Here is a 23,325-nt window from a genome sequence, read left to right on the forward strand (position 1 = left end):
CTGTGTGCACACACGTTTTTCAGAGTTTACATATCCATTGACATGTCATCCTCCAAAAGATCGCTCACAGTTTGTTGTCTCAAAGATGGACACTAGCTATAATATCTTTTAAACATATTTGCCAATATGACGAGCAAAATGATTTTCATTATTTTAGTTTGCACTTGATGACCAGTGAGGTTTTGAGCATTTTTCACTCATTAGCCATCTGACTTTTAAAAAGTGAATGATCCCTTTTGTCCTTTGCAAACATTTAAGTGGGGGAGCTTCTTGCTGCTTTGTGACAGCTCAATGTGTATTATGAACATTAACCCCTTGTCTTCATCAACATGTATCAGAGAGCTTTTACTTGTCATTTCTTGCCTTTCATTTTGTTCAGTAGGTTCATTATTGTTGTGGCCCAAAATAATCTTAAGATAGTAAATGTCTTCTTTTTGGGTTTTATTCTTAGAAATGCTTTCTTATAATGGTATAAATTTCTTCTGTAGGTTTTTTTAATCTCTAAGATGGAGATGATAATGGTACTTGTTACAGTGAGGAGAAGCTGAATTGATATGAGCAAAGAGTTGTATTTGCTCTTATTAGTACTTTCTAATATTTACATCATTTTCTGTAATTTTTCTTGTGGTCATTTTGACGGGAATAGAATTTGTTTTTTCCAGGTATTCTCTGATTGTAACAAGACAATTATTAAATTCATACTTTGCTTTTTAATTTGAAATCCCACCTGTAAAAAATACTTATGTATACTAGAGTCTCTTTTTGAGCTCATGATTTATTTCTGTCAATCTTACTTTCTTACTCTAGCACTATATCTTACATATTGTAAAAATTTATTTAATATATTACAGTGTGAATTTTTTGATTCTTTTTTCGATCCCTAAATTTCTTGGCTTGTATTATGACTTTATTATTCCTGAAGAATTCTAATATAATTTTTTCAAGTTAAAAAAAAAAGATAAGTGTTGTCATGGGATTTTTTAGTAATTTTGAATTATCTTTAGGAGAACGTACATCTTTAAAACTGCTTTCCTCCATACAAAAGGTTGATGTCTCTACTTTCACACTTTTACTTTACCCCTCAGTACAGTCCTGTACTTTCTCCATGTACAACATGGGCATTGTTTTTGAGTTTATTCCAGATTATTGTTGATGTTTTTGTTAATTTTTTAAGTGAGAAATTTTTGCTATTATATTTTTTAACTGTTAAAACTGACACCTAGGAAGGCAGATTCGGTTTGTAAATACTCACTTTGTAACTTCTCATTTAAAATTGTAAGTATTAAGTACTTGTTACAGAATCCTTTCTTTTCTGTTTTTAAAAATTTGTTTCCAAGATTCTCAAAATGGTCATAGCTAAGTAGTATAGGTGGGGAGACAGATGGAGAGAGGTAGTGTGGCTCATGTACAAACTGTGAGCACTTTCATGGCTGCCTTTATGCTGGAAAAGCTGATAAACAGTCCAGCTTAAACCAGGGTGGCTTTGTATGCACTTGAAATCCAGCTTTCCTGCCTGTATGGTGAAGCCTGGTAGGCGTGGCAGGTAGATGATCAAGGTCGAATGGAGGTTATTGGCTGCACAGAGCACTGTGTCTGAGAATTGGAGACCATCGCCATGGGAAATGCTTGGTGCCAGGAACAATGCAGAGGAGCTGGGGAACCTTGTGTTAAGGATTTTCCAGCCCTGGGAGTGGGAATATCAGACTCTGCACTCAGATCTGAGTTTGAATTCATCCTCTTTAGTTTACTTGTCCTCTGACTTTTGTCAAGCTATATACCGTCTTTCACTTCCTGTTTTCTTGTCTCTCAAATTAGGAGAATTACATCCTGCTGCTAGAGTGTTTGATCAGGTTAAATAATTTGTGTCTATAAGATGTCACATACAGTCACAAGCTCAGTGAGAAATGGGCTGTCGCCTGTTCTTCTGCAGCTCAGTGCTTGACAAGACATGGGGGAAAGCCAGTCCCTAATTTGTGTGTGATGCAAGTAGGAACAAAATTAATCTCTTGCCTTTCCCTAGCAGTATTCTTACAGCTTTGCTTCATTTACTTCTTTCCTCCTTTCCTTTCCCCTTTCCCAACCTCCACCAAAAGAGCCTCTCAGAAAAATAGATTCAAATTACTTTAAAGGTTGGCTCATCCTCATGAAATGATAGTATCATAAAAAAAACTGTGCAAATCCCAGAATATATTTTATATGATTTACACACACACATGTGCGTGCAAACACACACACACACAAAATCAGTCTACCTCCCACTTACAGAGGGAGAAGGTCCACTTTTTCTGAGTTTTCATTCACAGAGAGTGAGAACAATGTCTCTTACACAGACTTTCACCAGGCTTCGTGCATGGTGTTTTTAATTGAATTTCTGTTTGTGGCCATAGATATAGTCTCCTAATAGAAGAGAGAAAGTGGAGACATAGACATTCCGCTGAGATATTGGTGTCATCATATTTTAGTTGTAAAGGACTTAAGACAGCATAGAGTCGCAACATTTTATGGGTGAGAATCCATGATGTTGTAACTTAGACAAGAACCTGGGTCTTCTGCCATCTTGTCCACGCGGGTGAAGAGGCAACTGGGCAGGGGATAGTAGGGATCCTTCCTGCTTCACTTCCATGTTCTTGCTAGTTTTCATTTCAGCTGCCTTTAGTTTATGTTCATGAGGCCACTCATGGGAAGGTCACTCTGTCCTGATAGATTGAGTTTCTTATCAGCGAAAAGCTCTGGACCCACTCATATTTCCCAGAGTTTTCTGCTGACCTGCTGACACTTTATATAATTGAGACCTAAGAAACTACTGAATATAAAATCCTTATTGTTATCGTTTCCCCTCGAGTTCCATAGGAATGGGGTGCTGTCTCAGGCTGTCTAAAGCCAGATCTGAACAAAGATAGGGTGATGGGCTGTGCTGCTGGACCTACACAGTCGAAGGGGATTTCCACCTTAGCTTTATAATCAGGCAGATTAGTTCAAATCTTGCCTTTACCAATTATTATCTTTGTGTCTTGGGGGAGAAACTGTACTTTTTTGTGTCCAAATTTGTTTATCTGTAAATAAGTTCAGTATTTATTTTAAGGTTTCTGTTTTAGAATTGAATGAGCTAATTCATTCATTTATACCTAAAATAGCGATCGCATGGTTCTATGCTGGTGCCTTGGTAGTTGATTACTAAGGGAATTGGCAGTGAGAATGGGGGTGGGGGACCCCTGGATAATAGAGCTTATATTCCAGGATATGCTTGTAAAAGACTGGATGTGCAGTAGATTTTTACTAAATATCTACTCCTTTCCTAATCTGCATTGATTGTTTATATATCTTTATACAAATATATTAACAAGTTTTATTGCAATTTAAATATTTTTGTAGTATTTACATTATGTAGCTATAAAAATACATGAAATAAAATGATTTGACTTTTATTTTCTTTTCAATAAGCAAAACAAAATAAAATAGAAAAGAAAAAAGTCTTGAGGGAGTAGAAATAATTTTATTTCTGTGGAATCAATTCCGTATAATAGGTCTTTGTCATGTTGTTAAACAGCATATAAAATTGATAGGCTGTGACATACTGGAAATGAGGAAACAGTGGAGACATACTACCTCTAATGCAGTCATTTTGTTACCAAGTCCAAACTCGTTCTGCTTGCTGCATGACAGGCCAATAAATGGGGAGATGAGATGTTGGAGTAAGGAATAGTGACTTCATTTGAAAATCTGGCAGACCCAGAAAATGGCATATTGATATCCAGTAGAACTCTCTTCCCCAAAGCAGAATTCAGTCTCCTTTTATACTAAAAAGTGGCGGGGATGTGGTTGGTTGTTGCAAACTTCTCGCTGTACGAATTGTTTGTCCTTGGAATCCTTTGTTCCTGCAGCTGTCCATGGTGGGTCAAATTAAGGTGCCCCCATAAAACCTCCAAATGAAAGAAAGGTTATTATCTATTTTGCAACTTGCCATCTGTACATAAGTGTAGAAGAGCTAATATCCTTAAAGATCAGAGCCCGGAGAATAGGCTGTCCTGGATATTTCAGGCTAAAGGCAACTTTTTTTTACAAAAGGTGCAGAGATAGCAAGTCGGAGCCTAGAAAACAAGGTACAGGTTTAAAGCCAAACGAACACAGCTAACATGGAGTCAAATTTGTTCTTTTCTTTTACAATTTCTTTTTCTAACTCATAAATAATTTTAGTAAGAAACATGAGAAATTTTTTTTTATTTTTGCTTCTTAATAACGGATTACAACTACACTTTAGTGAGCAGGGATGCTGTGCGTGCCTTGGGGTCACAGCAAACTCTTGTTGGGGGTGGTCGACCCTGTAACATACCGGATGTCCCGTGAGTGTTGGTGAGGGTCCCCCTAACCAGGGGCTCTCTTCGGGAACCACCATATGGGCATTGACCTCTGGAGACCTCTTTTTCAGCTGCAGGAAATTTTTTCAGATTTTGTGATGGAAAAATCTCTCCAGCTGCAGATAATCAGGGAATAAAGGAAGAGGAAAAGGGCTTGAAGTAGAGTAGAAGAGAAGGACAGAATATCAGGGAACGTGGGGGCTTGGCAGCGGGGCCTCGGGAGAGAGAGGAGCAGAGGTGTGGAGGGTCCCGGCTACGGAACTAGCTCCTGCACCTTTCCCCGCACCCAAGCCACACAGCTTTTAATTGGGCCCAGGACTCCCTCCTGTCTGGATGTCACCCTGGGCAGAACTTTGAGAATCGAAGCTAAGGGGTGGTCAACACTCACCTAGGGGGTCACTGAGGACTTTGCTCAAGTCCACATTGACTTTTCCAGTCATGTGCCTTCACCTGTTCTTTATCTCAGGATCTGAGAAGCAGGAGCAAGGAACTCATGGAGAGATCCAGGAAGATATCTGACTGTGTTAAGAGACGACAGTCACAGTGACACGTGGAGCGAAGACACTTGCAGTAAAGTAAAATAACTTCACAACTATTGCATCAGAGCTGCAAGTGTGAGAGAACCTAAGCCTGTCTCAGAGTGCAGGGGACAAGAGAAAAGGAATGGTAAAATTACCACTGACATTTGAAATTTTGTTAAAAAGAATGCTACTGTTAATTGTATCACTTGAATGTATGCAGGTGTTTTTCTATGAGCATTCATAGGTTCACAAAACCCCACCAGCCACTCTTGCTCCCATCTGGTGTGGGCTTTCTCAAGCACAGTGCCCTTCCTGCTTGGGTGGGCCACGCTGCTGGTCCTCGCCTGGGGCCGGACTGCTACAGGACACTGAGTCCCTGAGGCACGACCTGGGATACATGACAGGAACATCTCTGCTCTTGGCTGAGGGCCTCCGTTTCCCCCTGCAGTGTAAGAATGCCGGTGACTCAGTTAGAAGCATGCATCCAAGCCATCCTTCCGTGTCATCACCATCTAGAAGCGGTGCCTGAATATTCTGAATTTCTGCAGAATGTTGTTTGCAATCACCTTGAACAAGTGAGTGTGTGTCCTCTTTCAAGTGGAGGAATTACTGCCATTTTCCTGGAACTTACTCACCACTAGTCCATCTGAATTTTCTGTGCTAGGATTCAGTATAGCCTGCTAATAACTCTGCAGTCAGATCTTGAAACCCTGATGAAGAGGATTATTTATTTTCTTTCCTTATATGATAGTATTTTACTTTCAAAATTCTGAGTTTTCTGTTCTTGGAGGAATTTTTTTGGGGTTTGGAGAAACAACTTTGCTCTTACCATCTTTGTGACCTGTTGCTATATGCATCTCACCTGTCTTCTGTCACTTGTGAGGCGGTTCCATTTGTGACCCTGTCCGGGTTATTCATGTTATAAAACATAAAATCTGTAAAAGTACAGAACCCTTTTACTCCGAAGACATTCCACAAATACTCCTTTAATCTGGGTGTGGTTTTAACAAGACACAAACATTAGAACATATACTTGCAGGTTGCCAGTGCAAAATCCCCAAATGAATAGTCTAGCTCAACATCTAAAATCTTTCTTATCTACCTTGGATATGTATGGATAAGTGAAGCAGTTTGCTAAGAACCCAAGACCAGGTTTAGGATACAGGCTGATGTAGCTCAGCGGGTCCTCCCAAGCTGATGCTCTGCCAGAGAGTGGGGTTGAGGGGAGAGGGCGTGCCCTGCCCTCCATGAGCTGACAGTTTCATGGCAAACACCTTCACAAGGTGAAGAAATTGGGGTTTCTTCTATGAACAGTGGGTCTGAAAAGAGCCCAAAAAGCATGGGAGTGACACAATCCCATTTGTCTCAAGTAGGGGAGAGTGGCTGTGGGGCCACTTGGGAGACTCGTGAGTCCAGGTGGGCAGTGTTGGTGGCTTCCTCTTGAGCGGTAGGATAGTGGGTAAAAGCGAACAGATTGAAGGCATGTTTAGATGGTAAAAAGAAAGATTTAAAGCTGTCTGTGAAGGTAGGATGGAGTAAGGCCCAGGTTTCTGGGTGGATTAATGAGTTAAATGATGGTCCTGCTGTGCTCTGAGGAGGGAAAGCTGCAGAGGGATTTCTGGGGGAAAACTGATGAGTTCAGCTGTGGGTAAAGTGAAAGGTTGTTAGATGTGTGGTCTGGGATCTCAGGTGAGAGCCAGTAGTGAGTAGGGAGAGGGGAGAGAGACTTTCAAATAATTTTATCTTGTGAACATACATATAAGGATGAGTAATGACACACTTAACCCCTCTATATTCTGTATTTAAAACCCAGTAACATTTTGTTATATTGGTTGCAGGGGTTCTTAATTTTTTAATACAAATAAAATAAATAGAAACAAAATAGTGGAGTTAATGAATATCTTAGAGTTGATGTGTGTCCTTGTATGTATTTTGATTTCTCATCTTTATAAACATAATCTACAAAAAGTTAACTTGCTTAGAATAAGAGTTAAACACAGGGACATGACACACTCTGTTGGGGGTTGAAGGTGATATCTTTGGCAAATTATATAGCCTCTTTTTGCCTTTGTTGCATCTTCTGTGAATGCCCCCGTGCCCCTCATCACAGCTGATTTCCTAGACTAGAAGTTGGGAGGGAGGCTGCTGAAGGGAGTAAGAGGTGGCAACTGCTAGGAACAAAGAAGACAAAGACAAAAACAGATTAAAGCCGAGAAACTGAGTCCTAATACCCTCAAAGGAAAAATAATCCCGCAGTGTTTTGAGCCACTTATCGTAAGGGAAACAAAATCACGTGGATCCAAATCTCTTGAGCATATGTATATTGTGGGTGGGAGGGTATCATCAGAAAAGGGTTGAGAAGAGGCTTTTTGGTTTCCCTTAACGTTTTCAGTAAGAATGGGGTGCAGAAGCAAAAACCACCCACTACACAGTAGAAGGTGTTGTTTTGTGCAAAACTGACCAAAGTTTGGAAACCAGTCATCAGTGGTGCTGGGAAATGAAGAGGCTTCTGGATTGGGTGGGGCACTTGCTGTGACTTCCAGGTGACCTGCTGGCTGGGGTCTGTGAGGCGGGCAGTAGGTTTGCAGTGTGACCTGGGCATAATCCCTGGCTCTGAGGCTGCTGGTCTGACTAGCAGACCTGGGCAGATGCAGTCCTATTGGGGCATCTCGCGATGTGGCCTGGGACACCTGCCATGCTGAGGGCGAGAGGAGGGATCCCCTAAGGGGGTGTCCCTGTGAAGAGTAGAAACGTCCTCCTGCAGGTGAGGAAGAGCCTCTGAGCAGCGGGCCGGATGCACAGGCAAGAGCAGCCTGAGCACGGAGATTTCGGGGACCTGGAAGTCATAAAGTGGCCCGAACAGCCTTGTTCCTGAGAAACTGGAGGGAAAAGATGCTGCAAATGCAGGCTAATTTCAGACCCTGTGGTGGGTCATGAGTGATAGGAAAGAACTGGTCAGGCAGGCACGAAAGAACCCTGTGGTTGTCCCAGTTGGGGCGTCACACCAGAGGGAGGAGCAGAGTTATAGACTTTGTCACTTTTTATCTGTGTGACTTTGAACAATAACACCCCACCTCTCTCTATATATATCTTCATCTGTAAAGTGACCGAGTGACAACTCGTGTCATCAGAAGGCTTAGTTTAGCTCTGATCCTCATTGTCCAGTCCTGTCAGTGCTGCCCTGCAAGGTTCTGCAGTGGGTGCTCTTACCCTGAGATGGGAGGGCGTAGAAGGGCATTGTAGCACCCGAGGGCAAGAAGGGGTTGCTTTAAAAGCAGACATGTAGCCTCCTGCAGCTGCAGACCTAGAGGCAGTTTGGTTTATGGTCGTGGAGAGGACTTTGGAGGTCTTAGCATCGTCTTAAGACTTGTTTTCCCTTGGGGACCTGATTTGCCTTTGCAGATTAATGTTGAAGATTTGGGCTTCTGGCAAAGCTGTTTTCAGAGATGGGTATATATGTAACATATAGTATAAAATGAAAGGTTTTATTTAATATTTAGGACTTTGTAGCTGTAGGGAACAGCTCTGTTGGCCTGGTTTCCACGGAGGACACTAGCAGTCGTCAGAGCGTGCGGGAGGGCAGGCAGCCTGCAGTGCTGCTGCAGGGGTTCTCCCCAGCAGAACGCTCTGCTGAGTTGACTCTTCTCTGAGTTTGGTTGCCAGAGGAGCAGACAGCAAAGTAATGAGTTCTGGTGGGATTGTATAATGACAGGAAGAAAGAGGGAGCCGTAGTTCTTAGGGACTACTACACTCTTTTGGTTCCTGATCCAGTGTGTCCCATTACACAATTGATGAGTTGTGTCTATTCTGGGACTTGATTGAAATAAACGTGCAGCCTGAATATTAAGAGTTATGTTTTATTTGTCAGAAGGACTCGAGCCAGGATGACCGCCTCTCAGAACACTCTGAGGGACTGCTCGCAAGAGTAGGGGAGAAGCTAGGATTATATAGGAGCTTTACAACAAAGACCAGGTAGTCAGAACAATAAAACATTGCTTGTTATCTAAAGAAAGCCAGGTATCTCAAGTTCATAAATTTAATGCTTTTCAATATATGGGAGGAAGCCAACATTTGGGCTGACTGAATATATACTTTAGACAAGCACCTAGCTATCTAGGGCCAGTAATCTGTCCTTTCTTATTCTGAGTCTGCTCAGAGGGCACCGTTGTGAATGGCTGCAGGCCTGTCTTCACTGGGGGGTGGCGGCAGCCGCTGATGACTTGTTTTCAGCATTCTTTGTTTAGTGACATGGTTGCAATATTTTCATTCAATTTGTAGTGTTTTCATTCACAGAAAATTATGGTATTACCCTGATTATGGATAATCTGGAAGCTTGGAATGGAACCAAGATGGAATTACTGCAGGTAACTTCTACTTTAATAAGCCATGTGTAAACATGAACACGGAGGAAGCATACAAAAGGATTCGGTGGTGAATGGGAAGGGTTTCTGCACGTTACAGGAGAAGGCAAGGCAGAATTCTTCTTCTTTGTGGGCAGGTATGTGAGTCCAACTTTCCTTTCTGAAGTGCTTTCTGAGAACTGTTTATGGTAATGAACCAACATTGACAAACGGTGACACACATTGCATTTAAGAGCTGGCTGGCTTCAACTTGGGTATTGGACAGGTGGAATTCATAGGCAGTGGTCAGGTGGATGGGACAGAGATGGAGCCCAGGCCTGGGCCCATATTCAGGTTGAAATCGCCATTTACTCACCATAGCGCCTTGGACTTGAATGTAACCTCTCTTAAACTGATGGTGAGTCTGTGAAATGGGCATGATAATATTCGTTACTTCCTGGGCTTGCTGTAAGTTCTGAAGATTATTATAGCACACATGAAGCACTTAACACACTGACACTTAGCAGTGTACACTTTGTTCGACCACCACGCTTGGTGTGTGTCAGAGCCTTAAAGGCAGCATGTGTCTGTTTAGGATGCACTGGTAGCCCCTTGGCTACTTTGTGAATTTGGTGATTTCCTTTAATACTTGTAACTCTGTGTGCCATGGGCAGTTATTTTTATGGACAGATGAGGAATCTCAGGGTAAAAAAGACTGTGTAATTTGCCCAAAGTCAGACCATAATTTTGTGTGCAGGGGCCTCGGTTCAGCATGGGCTCCTGGGCCTTCTGCTCTCTCCGTTCAGCACCAGAGCCAGATGTGGGCTCGGCTGTTTCCCAGCCCAGAATATCCGGCAGGCCACAAGACACACCTGGTCCTGTGCTGCTTGAGCAAAATCTCCGGAGGAGAGGCAGTTACAAAAGGGATAAACATAAAAACAGACGACAGCAAATTGTGATCAGCTCTGAGAAGGAAAGGAACACGTCTCGCCGTGCAGAGCTGGGAGCTTTCCCATCGGGGCTGCTCTGGGGGCGCTCATCTCAGCTAAACAAGCTGTGCTGCTGCACCAAGGCAGGAAGGCAGGGTGCGTGTGGCCAGGTAGACAGGGCCTCGTTGATCGTACTCATTCCCTATTAAGTGGCAGGTGTCACAGGCACTTAACTAATAAACAGATGTTGGCCAGAATCATCACGCATTTTGCTTGGTAGTTTTATTGGCGCCAACTTTGAGAGGAGGTCATTGAAGCTGGGGAGTTTGCTGCATGCCCGTGATTACCATGGAAATACCCCCACTGGTCTTTCAACCTAGACTGGTGTGGCTGTCATGTCCCAGCCCTGTGAATGGCATCGTGCAGCTTCTCCCAAGTGGCCCAAATGACTGACATTGATATGCTTAATTCGTAGGAAATGGTATGTGGCAATAAGAGAAAAAGGTAGTAAGAAATTGGAAAACTAGAAAATAACCAATTCTTCCCCTGCTGGGGGACCGTACCCTGTGTCTCTCACCCCACTCACTGCCTGTCACCTCCTCCCTGCCGACTCCGTGTTCAGAAGCCACTCTGAGCCTTTGAAGAACATTTTGCCTCATGACACTGTTGACTAGGACCTGCGACCTCTCTGTCCCTGGTTAACTCTCTCTTCAAAGCCATTTAAATTTCTTGCAGGCTCCTCCACTCAAATGTAAGAATAGCCCCTTTAAACTTCTTGATGCAGCTCCTTAATGAAGATCTTGGGAAGGAAACCTAGCCAAAACCTGGGAGGTATTCACAGAGTGAATGTAACCTGAGCATTTTTTGACGTTCAGAATCAGAGCGGTGGGAGACACAGGAAGGCCTTTTTAAGTTAGCAAGTGGAAAGAGAAAGGACTCAGGATGTTTGAGACTGAAACATCTCGGTCCCAGCCAGCAAGGCACCTGCGTTCAGGATGGTGTGTGGGGAGTGCAGAGTTCTCAAAAAGAAAGAAGTGGTGGGATGGCAGGGAGGACATTTAGGTACTTAACTGGGGAAGGAAAAAGTTGGCTGAACAATTCATGGTTGAACAAGAGGATTGTGACATGATGTGCTTGTATTTTGGAGAGAAGGGTTTTGTGGAGCCAGGCCTAAGGAGAAATCTCTCTGACTGGGGAGTCAGCACAACAAAAAAACACACAGAACCAGGCAGACCCCATGGCCCCTGATGGGGGAGAGGCTGCCCACCAATTGGAGACCTGGAGGCTGCTTCTGTCCCTTAGCTGGGGCCTCAGACCTCACTTCACATCCCAGTCCTGTTGATACAAGAAAAAATATGTGGGGCATGAGAAGGGCTGTGTCCCAGGCTTCCGTTGAGCCCCTGGGATGTGCCCCACCAGATTTTGTTCCTTGGCTTCATGCAGTAAAGAATTCAAGAACAAGCCAGTGTTGAGTAAAGGTAGATTTATTCAGAGAGATACATTGACAGGCATGAGAAACGTCACGAAGTATGGGGGTTTGATGCTCAGATTAAAAGTAGGCACACACTCCACAGAAATAGTGTGGGCCTTCTCCGAAGAGGTAGAGAGAGGGGTTCCTGGGATGTGGCTCTGTGTTGCTCCTTTTCTTGGGCTTCGTGGTTTCATATGCTAATAAGTAGAAGGACCAGCCTTAGGGCAAGGGGCTGGGATTCCAGGGAGTTGGCCATTTTCCACCCTTTGACCTTTTGTGGCTAGCCTTGTGACGGCCATGGTGCCTGGGGCCGTGTTATTCACCATGTTACTATTACAATGGGTGTATAATGAAGCTCAGGATCTACTAGAAGTTAAATCTCTTCATCCTGAGCCTCAAGACCTATTGGGGGTTGAATTCTCCACCATTTTGATGTTAATTGCTGTGGTCTTTCTTGAATGGCTTGCTCTGCCCCCTTCCATCCTGTCTCACTGTGATGACACAGAGAGAGCAAAGGCCGGGCCCTGCGTGTGTTCCTGCATTTAACAGCGGGAGATGTGGGGTGGGCTGAGGATGACTCTGAGTGGTGAGAAATATGTTTCAGATTTTCCCACATGAGACATGGGGACCTGCCAGCAGCCATTGCAGATTTATCTCACGGGCATTATCGCTTGTGTTGTTACGGAAACAACAGGCCAGCCAAGAAATAAGCAGCACTCAGAGGGTGGGAGTACTGAGATTTATTATGCCAGCGGGCTCAGAGGGGCTTCTGTTCCCAAGCCCTGAGCACATCCAAGACGTGCACATGAGGTTTTATAGGGTTAATTACAAGTATGGGGCTTTTAGCCAATAAGGCTCGAACAACAAAAAGCAAGGAATCAGTACACTGAAGCTTATCAATTTGGAACAGATCACGTTACTGACAATTGTTGACCTTGGATTTACGAGTTAGCTTGTTAGCCCAGTAAACTGACACTGAACTTCAGATTTACGAGTTAGCCCAGCAAAACTTAGATCAGTAAACCGACACTTATCACACTTAGATTTGTGACTTAGCTTGTTAGCCCAGCTGGGGTTTTTCTTCACAGTGTCACTCATCTTTTCTATTTTCCTTTTATTTTTAAAGTATTTAATCCAAATTTAATATCAGGATTTTTTTGGAAAGAAATTTCTCTTTTTCTTTTCTTTGGGGCTCTTTTGGGGGGTAGGTAATTAGGTATATTTATCTGTTAGTGGAGGCCCTGGGGCTTGAACCCAGGACCCTGTTCACACTAAGCACACGCTCTACCACCTGCCCCATCATCTTTTTCTTTTTGCTTTAGCTGCCAAGAATCTTACAGCTGAATTTCTAGTCGGCCTTTAACACTTGCCCTGACTTCATGGAATCCATTTTTATGAGTTTACCTCCCCCTGGTTTCATTTAAGTATTGAATCTCCATTTTCTCTTCACTCTCAGTTTTGCCTTTTTGTTGTTATGGTTGTTAAGCTGTGTTTAAAAAATTGTTTAATTTCTCTTTTAGCAGGAGGCTGAAGTAAATAAATATGTAAACAAACATCACACTTAAATGCTTTTATATATTCTAAGCTGTTTAGTAGTTAATTAAAAACCAAATTGAATATTAAAGGGATAACATTTTTAAATTATTTTTTAATTTTTTATAAAGACATAGCTGATTTAAAATATATGTTTCAGGTGTACAATAGATGCTCCATTTATAGTTACTGTAAAACATTGTCTGTATTCCCTGTGTTGTAAGATACATCCCTCTAGAGTGTTTACATTACATGTTGCAGTTTGTATAAGAAAGTTGGGTAACGCAGAGTCTGGAACGTGGCTGTGTATGACTCAGGTTCACGCTCACCCTGCCTGTCAGAGCTCAGGCCTTCACTCCTTTCTGCAGGGGAGCGAGTGGAGGCAGCTCTCATCAGCGCTGGCACCACACTCTGAGTGGCAGTGACAGCAGTGACTGTGTGTGGACGTGAAAATTGTTGTTCCAAGAGTTTTACATGCTTTTCTGCATTTAATAATTAAAGCCCTCCTGTGAGGAAGGGTTTTAAGTTTTTAATGAATAATACATTTTATTTTGATATTGATAGACTTCAAAACTCCGGAAAATTTACAGGAGTAGTACAATAAATGCTTAGATACAGTTCACCTTAAAGGGCACTATTTGCCCTTTTGTGACGGGCTTATTTTAGCATAAATTTTCAAAGTTCATTCATATTGTAGCCTGAATCAGTACATTATTCTTTTTGTTTGATAATATCCTTTTCCTTTTTTTTCGTTTTTGGTCTATTTAAAAATATTTTCATTGAAGTCTAGTCAGTTTATAGTGTTGCATCAGTTTCTTGTGTACAGCACAAAACTTCAGTTAAATAGGAACATACCTGCATTCATTTTCATATTCTTTTTAAACATAAGTTACTATAAGTTATTAAATATATTCTCCTGTGCTATACAGTATATACTTGCTGTTTATTGTATACATACTCAGCATCTGCAAATCTTGAACTCCCAATTTATTCATTCCACACCCTCTCCCCTCTGGTAACCATAGTTTGGTTTCTATGTCTCTGTGTCTGTTTCTGTTCTGTAGATAAGTTTATCTTTTTGTTCCTTTGTTTTTGTTTGTTTTTTTGTTTTAGATTCCACATGTGAGCGATCTCATATGGTATTTTTCTTTCTCTTTCTGGCTTATTTCACTTAGAATGTCATTCTCCTGGTCCATTCATATTGCTGCAAATGGCATTATTTTATTATTATTTTATTGCTGAATAGTAGTCTATTGGACATATATACTACAACCTCTTTATCCAGTCGTCTGTCAGTGGACATTTAGGTTGTTTCCATGTCTTGATATTGTAAATAATGCTGCTGTGAACATTGGGGTGAAACTGTCTTTTTGAATTACGTTTCCTTTCGGATATATGCCCTGGAGTGGGATTGCTGTGTCATCTGGGCCCCCAAGGTTTTGTCTTTTGAGGAACCTCTATACAGTTTTCCACAATGGCTCCACCAAACTGCATTCCCACCACAGTGTAGGAGTGTTCCCAATTCTCCACAGCCTCTCCAGCATTTAGTGTCTATGAACTTCTGAATGATGGCTATTCTGACTGGTGAAAGGTGATACTTGTTTGCAGTTTTGATTTGCATTTCTCTGATAATGATATTGAGCATTTTTTCATGTGCCTATTGGCCATTTGTATGTCTTCATTGGAGAAATGTTTCTTTAGGTCTTCTGCCCATTTTTGGATTGAATTGTTTGTTTTTCTTTTTTATCAAGTGTAAAAGCTGTTTACATATTCTGGGAATTAAGCCCTTGTCACTTTCATTTAATGCAACTATTTTCTCCCACTCCATAGGTTGTCTTTTTGCTTTAATTTTTGTTTTCTTTTCTGTGCAAAAGCTTGTAAGTTTAATTAGAACCCACTTGTATATTTTTGCTTGTATTTCTATTGCTATAGTAGACTGCTCTTGGAAAATATTGTTGAGATATATGTCAGATGTTTTGCCTATGTCTTCTTCTAAGAGGTTTATAGTGTCTTGTCTACAATTTTTAGTCTTTAAGCCATTTTGAATTCATTTTTTTGTATGTTGTGAGGGGGTAGTCTAACTTCATTGATTTACATGCAGCTGTGCAGTTTTCCCTGCACCATTTGCTGAAGAGGCTGTCTTTGCTCAATTGTATGTTCTCACCTCCTTTGTCAAAGATTCAATTACCAAAAGTTTGTGGGACTATTCTTGGTAATTTTGTTTATCCATTCATTGATGGATGGATATTTTTAGTGACTTTTAGCTACTCTGAATGATACTGCTATGAATATTGATGTGCAAGTTTTTGTGAGAATACATTTCCATTCTGTTGGCTGTACAGTTGGCCCACCATATCTGTAGTTTCCACTTCATGGATCCAGATGGCTGATTGCAAAGGGACTTGATCATCCTTGGATTATGGTATCCAGGGTGGGGGTTCCTGAAACCAACCCCCCGAGGACACTGAAGGATGACTCTACATGTAGGAGTGGAATTGCTCAGCCACATAACTCTAACCTTTTGAGGAAACATCGGGCTCTTCCAAAGAAGCTGCACCATTGCCCCTTTCCAACGGCTGCATATTGAGGGTATCCATTTCTCTGCCTCCTGACTGACACTTGTTATTGTCCATGTTTTGATTATAACCATCCTAGTGAGTTTAAAATGAGATCTCACTTTGATTTTGATTTCGCTAGTGATGCTGACCATCTTTTCAGATGGTATCTATTTAAATCCTTGGCAAATTAAAAAATTGGGTCGATTTTCTTTGTATTGTTCAGTTGTAAGCATTTGTTTTATATCCTGGATACTAGTCTCTTATTAGATATATGCTTTGCAAGATTTTTCTCCTATTCTGCAGATTGTCATTTCACTTTAATTTTTTTAAACATTAAAACAATTTCTTTATAGGGGAGGTAATTAGATTTATTCATTTTGTTTTTCTTCCTTAGCATGCACTCTATCATTTGAGCTACCCCTTTCCCCTTTCATTTCACACTCTTGATGTTGTCCTTTGTAACAAATGATTTTAATTTGATGAAGTCCATTTTATCTATTTTGTTTTATCACTTGTGCTCTTGGTATTGTATCTAGGAAGCCATAGCCTATCCTATGACCACAAAGATTCATACTATGTCTTCTTTTAGAAAGTTCATATATTTAGTTTTTACGTTTCTGTCTGTGATCCATTTTGAATTAATATTTGTTATATAAAATACGGGGTCCAGATTCCAGATTCATCCTTTTGCCTTCAGATACCCAGGTGTCTCTGCTCCATTTGTTGGATAGACTATACTTTCAATGGAGTGTTGTTGGCACATTTCTGGAAAACTGACTGTAAATGTAAGTTTCCCCCCAGGATTTTTTATTGTGTCTCATAGATTTCTGCATCCAAACTTATGACAGAAGCATAATGACTTGAGTGCTCTAGATTTGCTGTAACCTTTGAGTGAGTCCTCCAAATTTGCTCTTCTTTTTCAAGATTGTTTTGGCTGACCTGGGTCCCTTGCTTTCAATATGAATTTTGGGATCAGTTTTTCAATTTTTGCAAAGAAGTCAGCTGGAATTTTGATAGGGATTCCATTAAATATGTAGATTACTTTGGGAAGTCTTAACATTTTTAACAATATTTTCTACCATTGCATGATCATGGGATGCCTTCCATATATGAAGATATTTTAAAATTTTTTTGGTGATACTTCAAAATATTCAATGTACAAATCTTGTAAACTTTTGTTAAATGTATCTCTCATTTTATTTTTTATGCAGTTGTAAATGGAACGGCTTAGCTTCATAAGGGTGGGACTATATATATCAATTTATTTATTTCTAGGATTCCTACATAGCAAATACACTAGGTTTATATTTGCTACATTGATCTATCCACAATTCTTCCCACCCCCGTGTCATAAGAAACCAAGACCCAGCTTAAGCCATCTGAACACCTATGTGGAAGTGAGAAATGAGACCTTTGGGTGGGGTTTGTGTAGATGATACTGAGATCTTATTCAGGATGGCTTCATCTTAATTTCTTTTAAACAATCCTTTCAGAGTACATAGTCAGATACATTAGGAAAATGCTGTTTTGATGTGCGGAGGAGCTAAGACTATAATTTTCAAGTAATTTCTAGTGAGAGTGTTGTACTTGAAACATAATTTGCATCAATCTTTGAAGATTTATGTTTCAGGAGCTTTGAGTAAATAATACCTGTCTTTATTCAATAACTACAACTAAATGCTCAAGCAACATGTAAGAGTTTGAGCAAACTGCTCCCGCCCCGTAGTGCTGGTTGGTTGCAGCTGTAACTGGAGTCAGCGCTTACCTCGCCCAGTACACTTGTGCTGATCTGCTCAAAACAGTTCGTCCAACAGTTTGTCGGTAGTCTTTTAGACAAAGCCATAAAGCATTGATTTAAGGTTGCTGGAATGTAATCTATTCTTATTAATATTAAGTAAGCACATATTGAGTACTTACTGTATGTTGGGAATTGTCCCTCAGCCTCACATGAATATTACTTCTAATAAAACCTCTCATATTTCCCTGTTATTTGCACTTTACAGATAAGGAGACTGAGGATTAGGTCTTCTCTCTTTTGGGGGGAGCTCATTATCAATGATGGGAAGTTGTAAGGAAAAAGATATTGATTCATCCAGAGAAAATATTTTTCTGAGATTCAGTATTGAAGAAGGTAACCACTGAAGAGGGTGATCATTGTTTGAGTGAGACGAGCCCCGGGTTGTACGGAGTCAGCATCCCTGTCCTGGACGCTGCACGTGTAGAGCTGCGTGGTGGGTGAGGCGGCGCGGCCGCGCAGGGAAAGCGGATGCCGGTCCGTTGGGCTGTGCTCAGGCCCGGTGGGGCTTTCTCCTAAGAGCAGTGGACCGTCATTGACAGATTTTAAGTAGGCTAGTGCGATGCTCTCGTAGATCACTTTTGTCTTGTAGAATGCTTAGAAACATTTAGAAGGCTTGGCAGGAGGTGATGTGATGAGTCAGAGTAGGGTGGCTGAGAGGTGTAGCAGTGTTCAATTTTCAAGTGATTTTCAGTCCCAGGTTTGTGGCTCAGTAGCCGTGTCATTTTGGATGACACACCCAAGGAAGTGAAACAATTTATCTAATCAATAGAAGCAGTGATGTACCGAACTCCCAGGACTGCTGTGTAGATCCAGTGAGATAACGTGTGCACAGTGTGCAGCATGGTCCCCAGCACAGAGTCAGTGCTGAGGGAGTGCCAGTGAGTACCTGGTAGGACAGGTGTGGGTGGTGGATCTCGTTGACTGAGGAAATTTGCCCCTGAAGGAGGGGTCTTGTCACATCTGTGAGTGATTGGCCTGAGCTGGGAGAGGCAGGGAGACCTTGCCCCCGACCAAGGGCCCTGGGCAGGATGGCTATGGGAGGAACACCGTGAAGTTAGCTCTTTGCAGGTGGAGTTGGAGGTGCCCTTGAGACATCTAAGTGCAGTGTCACAATCACAGAAGTGGTCTGGTCCCGGGCTGTGCATTTTCCTGCTGAGATATTGATCTCTGAACGCAAAGACATACTTTACAGGACAAGTGAATAGTAGTATCATCTCTCATCAAAGCTCACATCTCTTTATTCATCACTCACTTTGCTAATTGGGTACTTACAGAACACACTTCACTGTCCTCCCCTGGGCTCAGGCTCCACAGAAAAGAGCTGGTGAGTCTCCCTCTTTTCCAGAAGAAGACACACTTAGCTGGTAGACTTCTATACCTCGCCAGACTTAGAATTTTAGGTTGTTGATTTAATTCTATTTTCTGTTGGTCATCTCCTGACAGGAGAGACGTTTTACCTCATGGTCAGGTTTCAATTAGCTGTTACTGAGAATTGCTGGTCTGATCCATAGTGTATTTATTCTATTAACTTTGTAGAGTACTTATCATTTTTCTGTCTTTGCTCTTTAATTTTGTTTGCCCCTTCAATTTTCTATCTTATTTGGGACCTTATTTTATTTTTTAATTAAAAAATGTCTATTAGCAGTTAACAAAACAAAAGCAAAGAAAAAATGCACATGATAGCTAAATTTAGAAAATATCTTGTGTGTTTTCTGTCTCAGCAATGGAGGGTTCTAGAAACTCGTGAAAAGCTTCATTACATAAGTTCCTTTAAATTCTGATTAAGAAATAAAACCTTCCTTCCTCATCTTTCAAGCTGCACAGCTAATTGTCAAGAAAGTGAGGGGAAATTCTCAGAAGCCAAGACAAACCAGAAAGCAGGGATTCTGGGAGATACATGAGCCTTAGAAGCCCTGGGGTGCCGGTTGGCTCCTGAACTGAGTTTCAGTTGCCCTGGCAGGAGGGCAGGAGGTGAGCCTGTGGCCTCTCACACTGGGAGTTGGATGGCTGTTCTTATATAAGGCCAAACACATCCTGAGAATCCTGCTTTATAAAAGGTTGAATTAGAAAGAAAAGAATAAAAGCATTCCTCAAGGCAAGGAAGTAAGGAAAGTAAAATTTTTTGGAAGCGGGAAAAATAACATATCCAAAGTAAGGATTTAGTTTAAAGCTGTTCTGGCATGAGAGTGACCACAAACCCATGGCAGAAAATCACAGCTCCTCCCGGAAAGAGAAGGTGTGTTTTGAATGAATCAGTGGACAGCCATTCTGAAAAAGGCCTCCAGAGTCTTCTGGATCAAGATACTGGACTCAAACACCTCCCTTCCATGGTCTCATTTAAATAACCAGAAAGGTTTTAAAGGAAAGAAGCCATAATCATAGTTCTATTTATTGACATTACTTTATGCTAGGAATTCAAAGGTGACTATGGAGTTGTCTCCTCTTTTATGGACCTTACTTTCTATTTGACATAGTTGGGGAACTTGGTGGAGGGTGGTGTTAGTATGTTGCAATTAACCAGGAGAGGAGTTTAAGAAAGCAGTGAAGGGTTGGTGACATTTTTCGCTGAGGACAGTCCTGTTCTGTTGGCTTGTAATTACAGGCTCGTTGAGTTGTCACTGGAGGGAATTAATCTTAAGGAATTTGGACTTAGCTCAGGCCTCTTCAGAATGGACAAGTGAACCTGGAGAAAGACAGTCAAATCTGTGCAGACATTGAAGTTCACTTCAACATGTGGTATCCATGAGCCAAAGATAGGACTAGTAGGCAGCACTTCTTGAGGACAGAGGAGTGGTTTTTAAGGTTCTTCAAGAATGAATCCCAAGGTACCGGGATGGCCAGTTGTCAAACTGTGACTTTGCTCTTTGGACGGTGTATCCACCAAGGGTATTGGCCGTTTATAAGTTTCCATTTCTCCTTAATACATGTCAGGTTATGAGGACGTGGGCATAAACGTTTCACACCTTGTCAAGGTGACTTTGGGTACCTGCCTAGAATCATGGGCACAGTTGCGGCTGCGTCATACATCTTGCCGCACATCCCGCTCCCCGGCTCCGTGATCACGGCAGAGTGGTTCCTTATTGAGCTGTCCATCTCCTCTGTGACATTGTAACCAAACAAAAGATTGGAGAGTATTAGCTTGGCTTTTTTCTTTTCTAACATTCCCTTCAAATTATGATGACTGATAGTGGACCCAGTTACGTTTGCAGATGATTTACAAGTAGGGCTGTCAGTACAAACCTTGTAATCCCCGCTGTGTGATCTAGAGAAGAAAGTTACACTCTTTCCAAATTGTTTTGATGCACTTATGTGGGAAAATGATGTATGTTTGAATATGTATTTCCTCTCTTACTCATCATGGCTAGAGATGAATATTTGTAGACATGGAATGAGTACTCTGTATTTGAACTGTATGGTCCCCTAAATTCTCCCCAGCTTTTTAAAGTCATCACTGGAGTGCTACCTCCAGAGTGCCGCAAAGCATCCAACACTGCCTGCTCTTCGGACACTGTAAGTTTCCAAGTTGGAGAAGGCTGCTGGCTGGTGAGGCAATCTCTCGCACATCTCTGGTTGGGTGATGTGAGCTGAGAACACAAGAATTGGCAGACAGTAACTAACCACGATCACGTCCATTTCTGGAACACTCATGGAGGATTTTACACCTATGCTAGTGGAATACGTTATTTCATTTAGTTTTCCCAAAAATCATAATTAGATTTTATCACCTGTATTAAAAAGGAAACTGTCAAAGCGAGTGACGTGCAGACTTTGGACTGGAACACGGGTCTTTCTGATCCCTGTCTCTGTTCCCTCCCCGGCCTATCCTTGCAAATGACCAGGAGACTCTTCCTCTGTCTTGAGTTTCCCTCTGATGTTACCGCTCTCTTTGTTTCTAAGAGAGGAAAACAAGTCTAAACTTACTTTCCAGTTGGAAATGGAATGGAGAGTTAACGTTGGAAGCCGGGAGAATCTGTCCTGTGATGAAGTGGTCTCCGAGCCACTTCCACTGGGATGTCACATCACTGTCTGGGCCCCTTGCTCAGCCTGTGCACAGGTGACAGCGCAGTTGTGCCGAGCAGTCCTCCCGGACAGGGCAGTGGGTTGGAAATGAGTTTGGGGATTTGGTTTCATTACACAAGTTCCTGAGGGCCTTGACCTGGCACTTCGAGTGGGAGCATTCCCTGTCCCACAGACTGTGCTCTGGGCCCGTGCAGACCTGACGTGGCCTCAGCCTGAGTCTCAGGGCCCGTGGTGATGAGGAGCATTTTAGCCCAGGGTCTGCCGGAGGCTCTGAGACTACTGGGCTGTGGGACTTTGTCCAGGATGATAATAATTCCTCCCCGAGTTTCAGATTTCCTTGCCTGTGAGCCGGGGTAGTAGTTGTTTCTGAGATGATTGTAATGATTCAGTAATGGGCGCAGCGTGTGCTGACAAGTAGCTGGGTGCTTTAGGAGCAGAAGTCGCAATCACTCTGTCAGCCTCTCCCTGTGCGCTCTGTGCTTTGAGAAGTTGTGTGTTTGGTGAAAGTCCCGCCCAGACCCTAGGGTCTAGATGAACTGTTGTTCCTTTACTTTCCCTTCCTTTTCCTCTTTCCCTTCTCTGTGTCCCATGTTTAGGTAGCAGATTCCTCTATTTCAGGGAATACGGGCTTTTCTAGTAAAGGGACAGGTGGAATGCGGAGAGGTGGGGCCCAGAGGGGGTCTGGAGTGTCTGCACAGTGCTGCTTCCCTGCGTTTCTGCATCTGGTCCCATCAGTGCACTAAGTCAGCCTTCCTCTTCCTTCCTGTGTCATCGGGTCTCTGTTTTAAGGGAAAACCATTTTTATGGGTCTTTTTTCACTTACGTGTTTCATTCAGATGCTTGTTGCTTTTCTCCCTGTGCTTCAGCGTTCCGAGGAGAAAATTCAGCCGTGCAGCATCCTCTCCGAGCTCTACGAGTTGATCGGCTTCCACTGCAAGTCCACCTTCTTCAAGCGGGTGGCCCCCGTGCGGCACGCGGCCCCCGGCATCCCGGAGCCTGGCGGGAAGGCCTGCTCCCGACTCCTCCTGCAGACGCTTCCTGGCTACAGTCTGTCACTGGACTTGCAGGACTTCAGCAAATGTGTTGGAACTAAAACATTGCTTCAGCCCCATTAACCATGCCTGGTTTGGGCCCTGCTGTCCTGCCTCATCAGGGTGAATCTTGATTCATTTAGAACAGGGCTCAGCCGACTTTTCCTTTCAAGGGCTTGGGGGTAAATATTTCAGGGTCTGAAAACCTCCTGATCTCTGGTGCAGCTGCTCAGCTCTACTGTTTAGATGCCAGAACAGCCAGATAGTCCACACACCCATAGAGCTTTATTAACAGCGGTGGCTGGGGCTGGATTGGGTGTATGAACTGCAGTTTGCCCCCACAGCCTCCTCAATATTGACACCTGCACCAGAGTGTACATTTGTGACAATGGGTGAACCTACACTGACATGTCATCATCACCCATAGCCCATAGTTGACACTAGGATTTACACATTGTGTTGTGCACTCTGTGGGTTTGGACAGATGTACAATGACATGTATCCACCATCACAGCATCATACAGAGTCGTGTGTCTTAGTGACCTTAAAATGCTCCGTGCTGCACCTCATTCATTTCTCTTTCCCCTCTAGCCTCTGGCAGCCACTGATCTTTCAGTCTCTGTGTTTTTCCCTTTCCCAGAACACCATACAGTTGGAATCAGACAGTTGCTGTAACTTCCCAGATTGGCTTCTTTCACTTGGTAATATGCATTTAAGGTTCCTCCATGTCTTTTCATTCCTTGATAACTCATTTCATTTTAGCACCAAA

The 23,325-nt window shown here is 42.5% G+C and overlaps 1 protein-coding gene across 2 annotated transcripts in view; it reads left to right on the forward strand.

Annotated features, from left to right (window-relative positions):
• LOC140694794 (trafficking protein particle complex subunit 9-like) overlaps positions 1-22,918 on the forward strand; it is an 87,949-nt gene extending 65,031 nt beyond the window's left edge. The window contains exons 11-13 of one of the 2 annotated variants that reach the window (XM_072957855.1): positions 4,822-5,021; positions 5,325-5,451; positions 22,392-22,623. Coding sequence is in view for 1 of the 2 variants with exons in the window: in XM_072957856.1 (XP_072813957.1) it covers positions 22,392-22,640 (249 nt within the window). In the remaining variant the exon portion in view is untranslated. Of the gene's footprint in view, positions 1-4,821; positions 5,022-5,324; positions 5,452-22,391 lie in introns of both variants that reach the window. The other variant, XM_072957856.1, reaches the window with a different exon arrangement.
• Positions 22,919-23,325: the final 407 nt, after the last annotated feature.

The sequence above is a fragment of the Vicugna pacos genome, unplaced genomic scaffold, assembly GCF_048564905.1.
Source record: "Vicugna pacos unplaced genomic scaffold, VicPac4 scaffold_104, whole genome shotgun sequence".
Classification (NCBI taxonomy): domain Eukaryota; kingdom Metazoa; phylum Chordata; class Mammalia; order Artiodactyla; family Camelidae; genus Vicugna; species Vicugna pacos.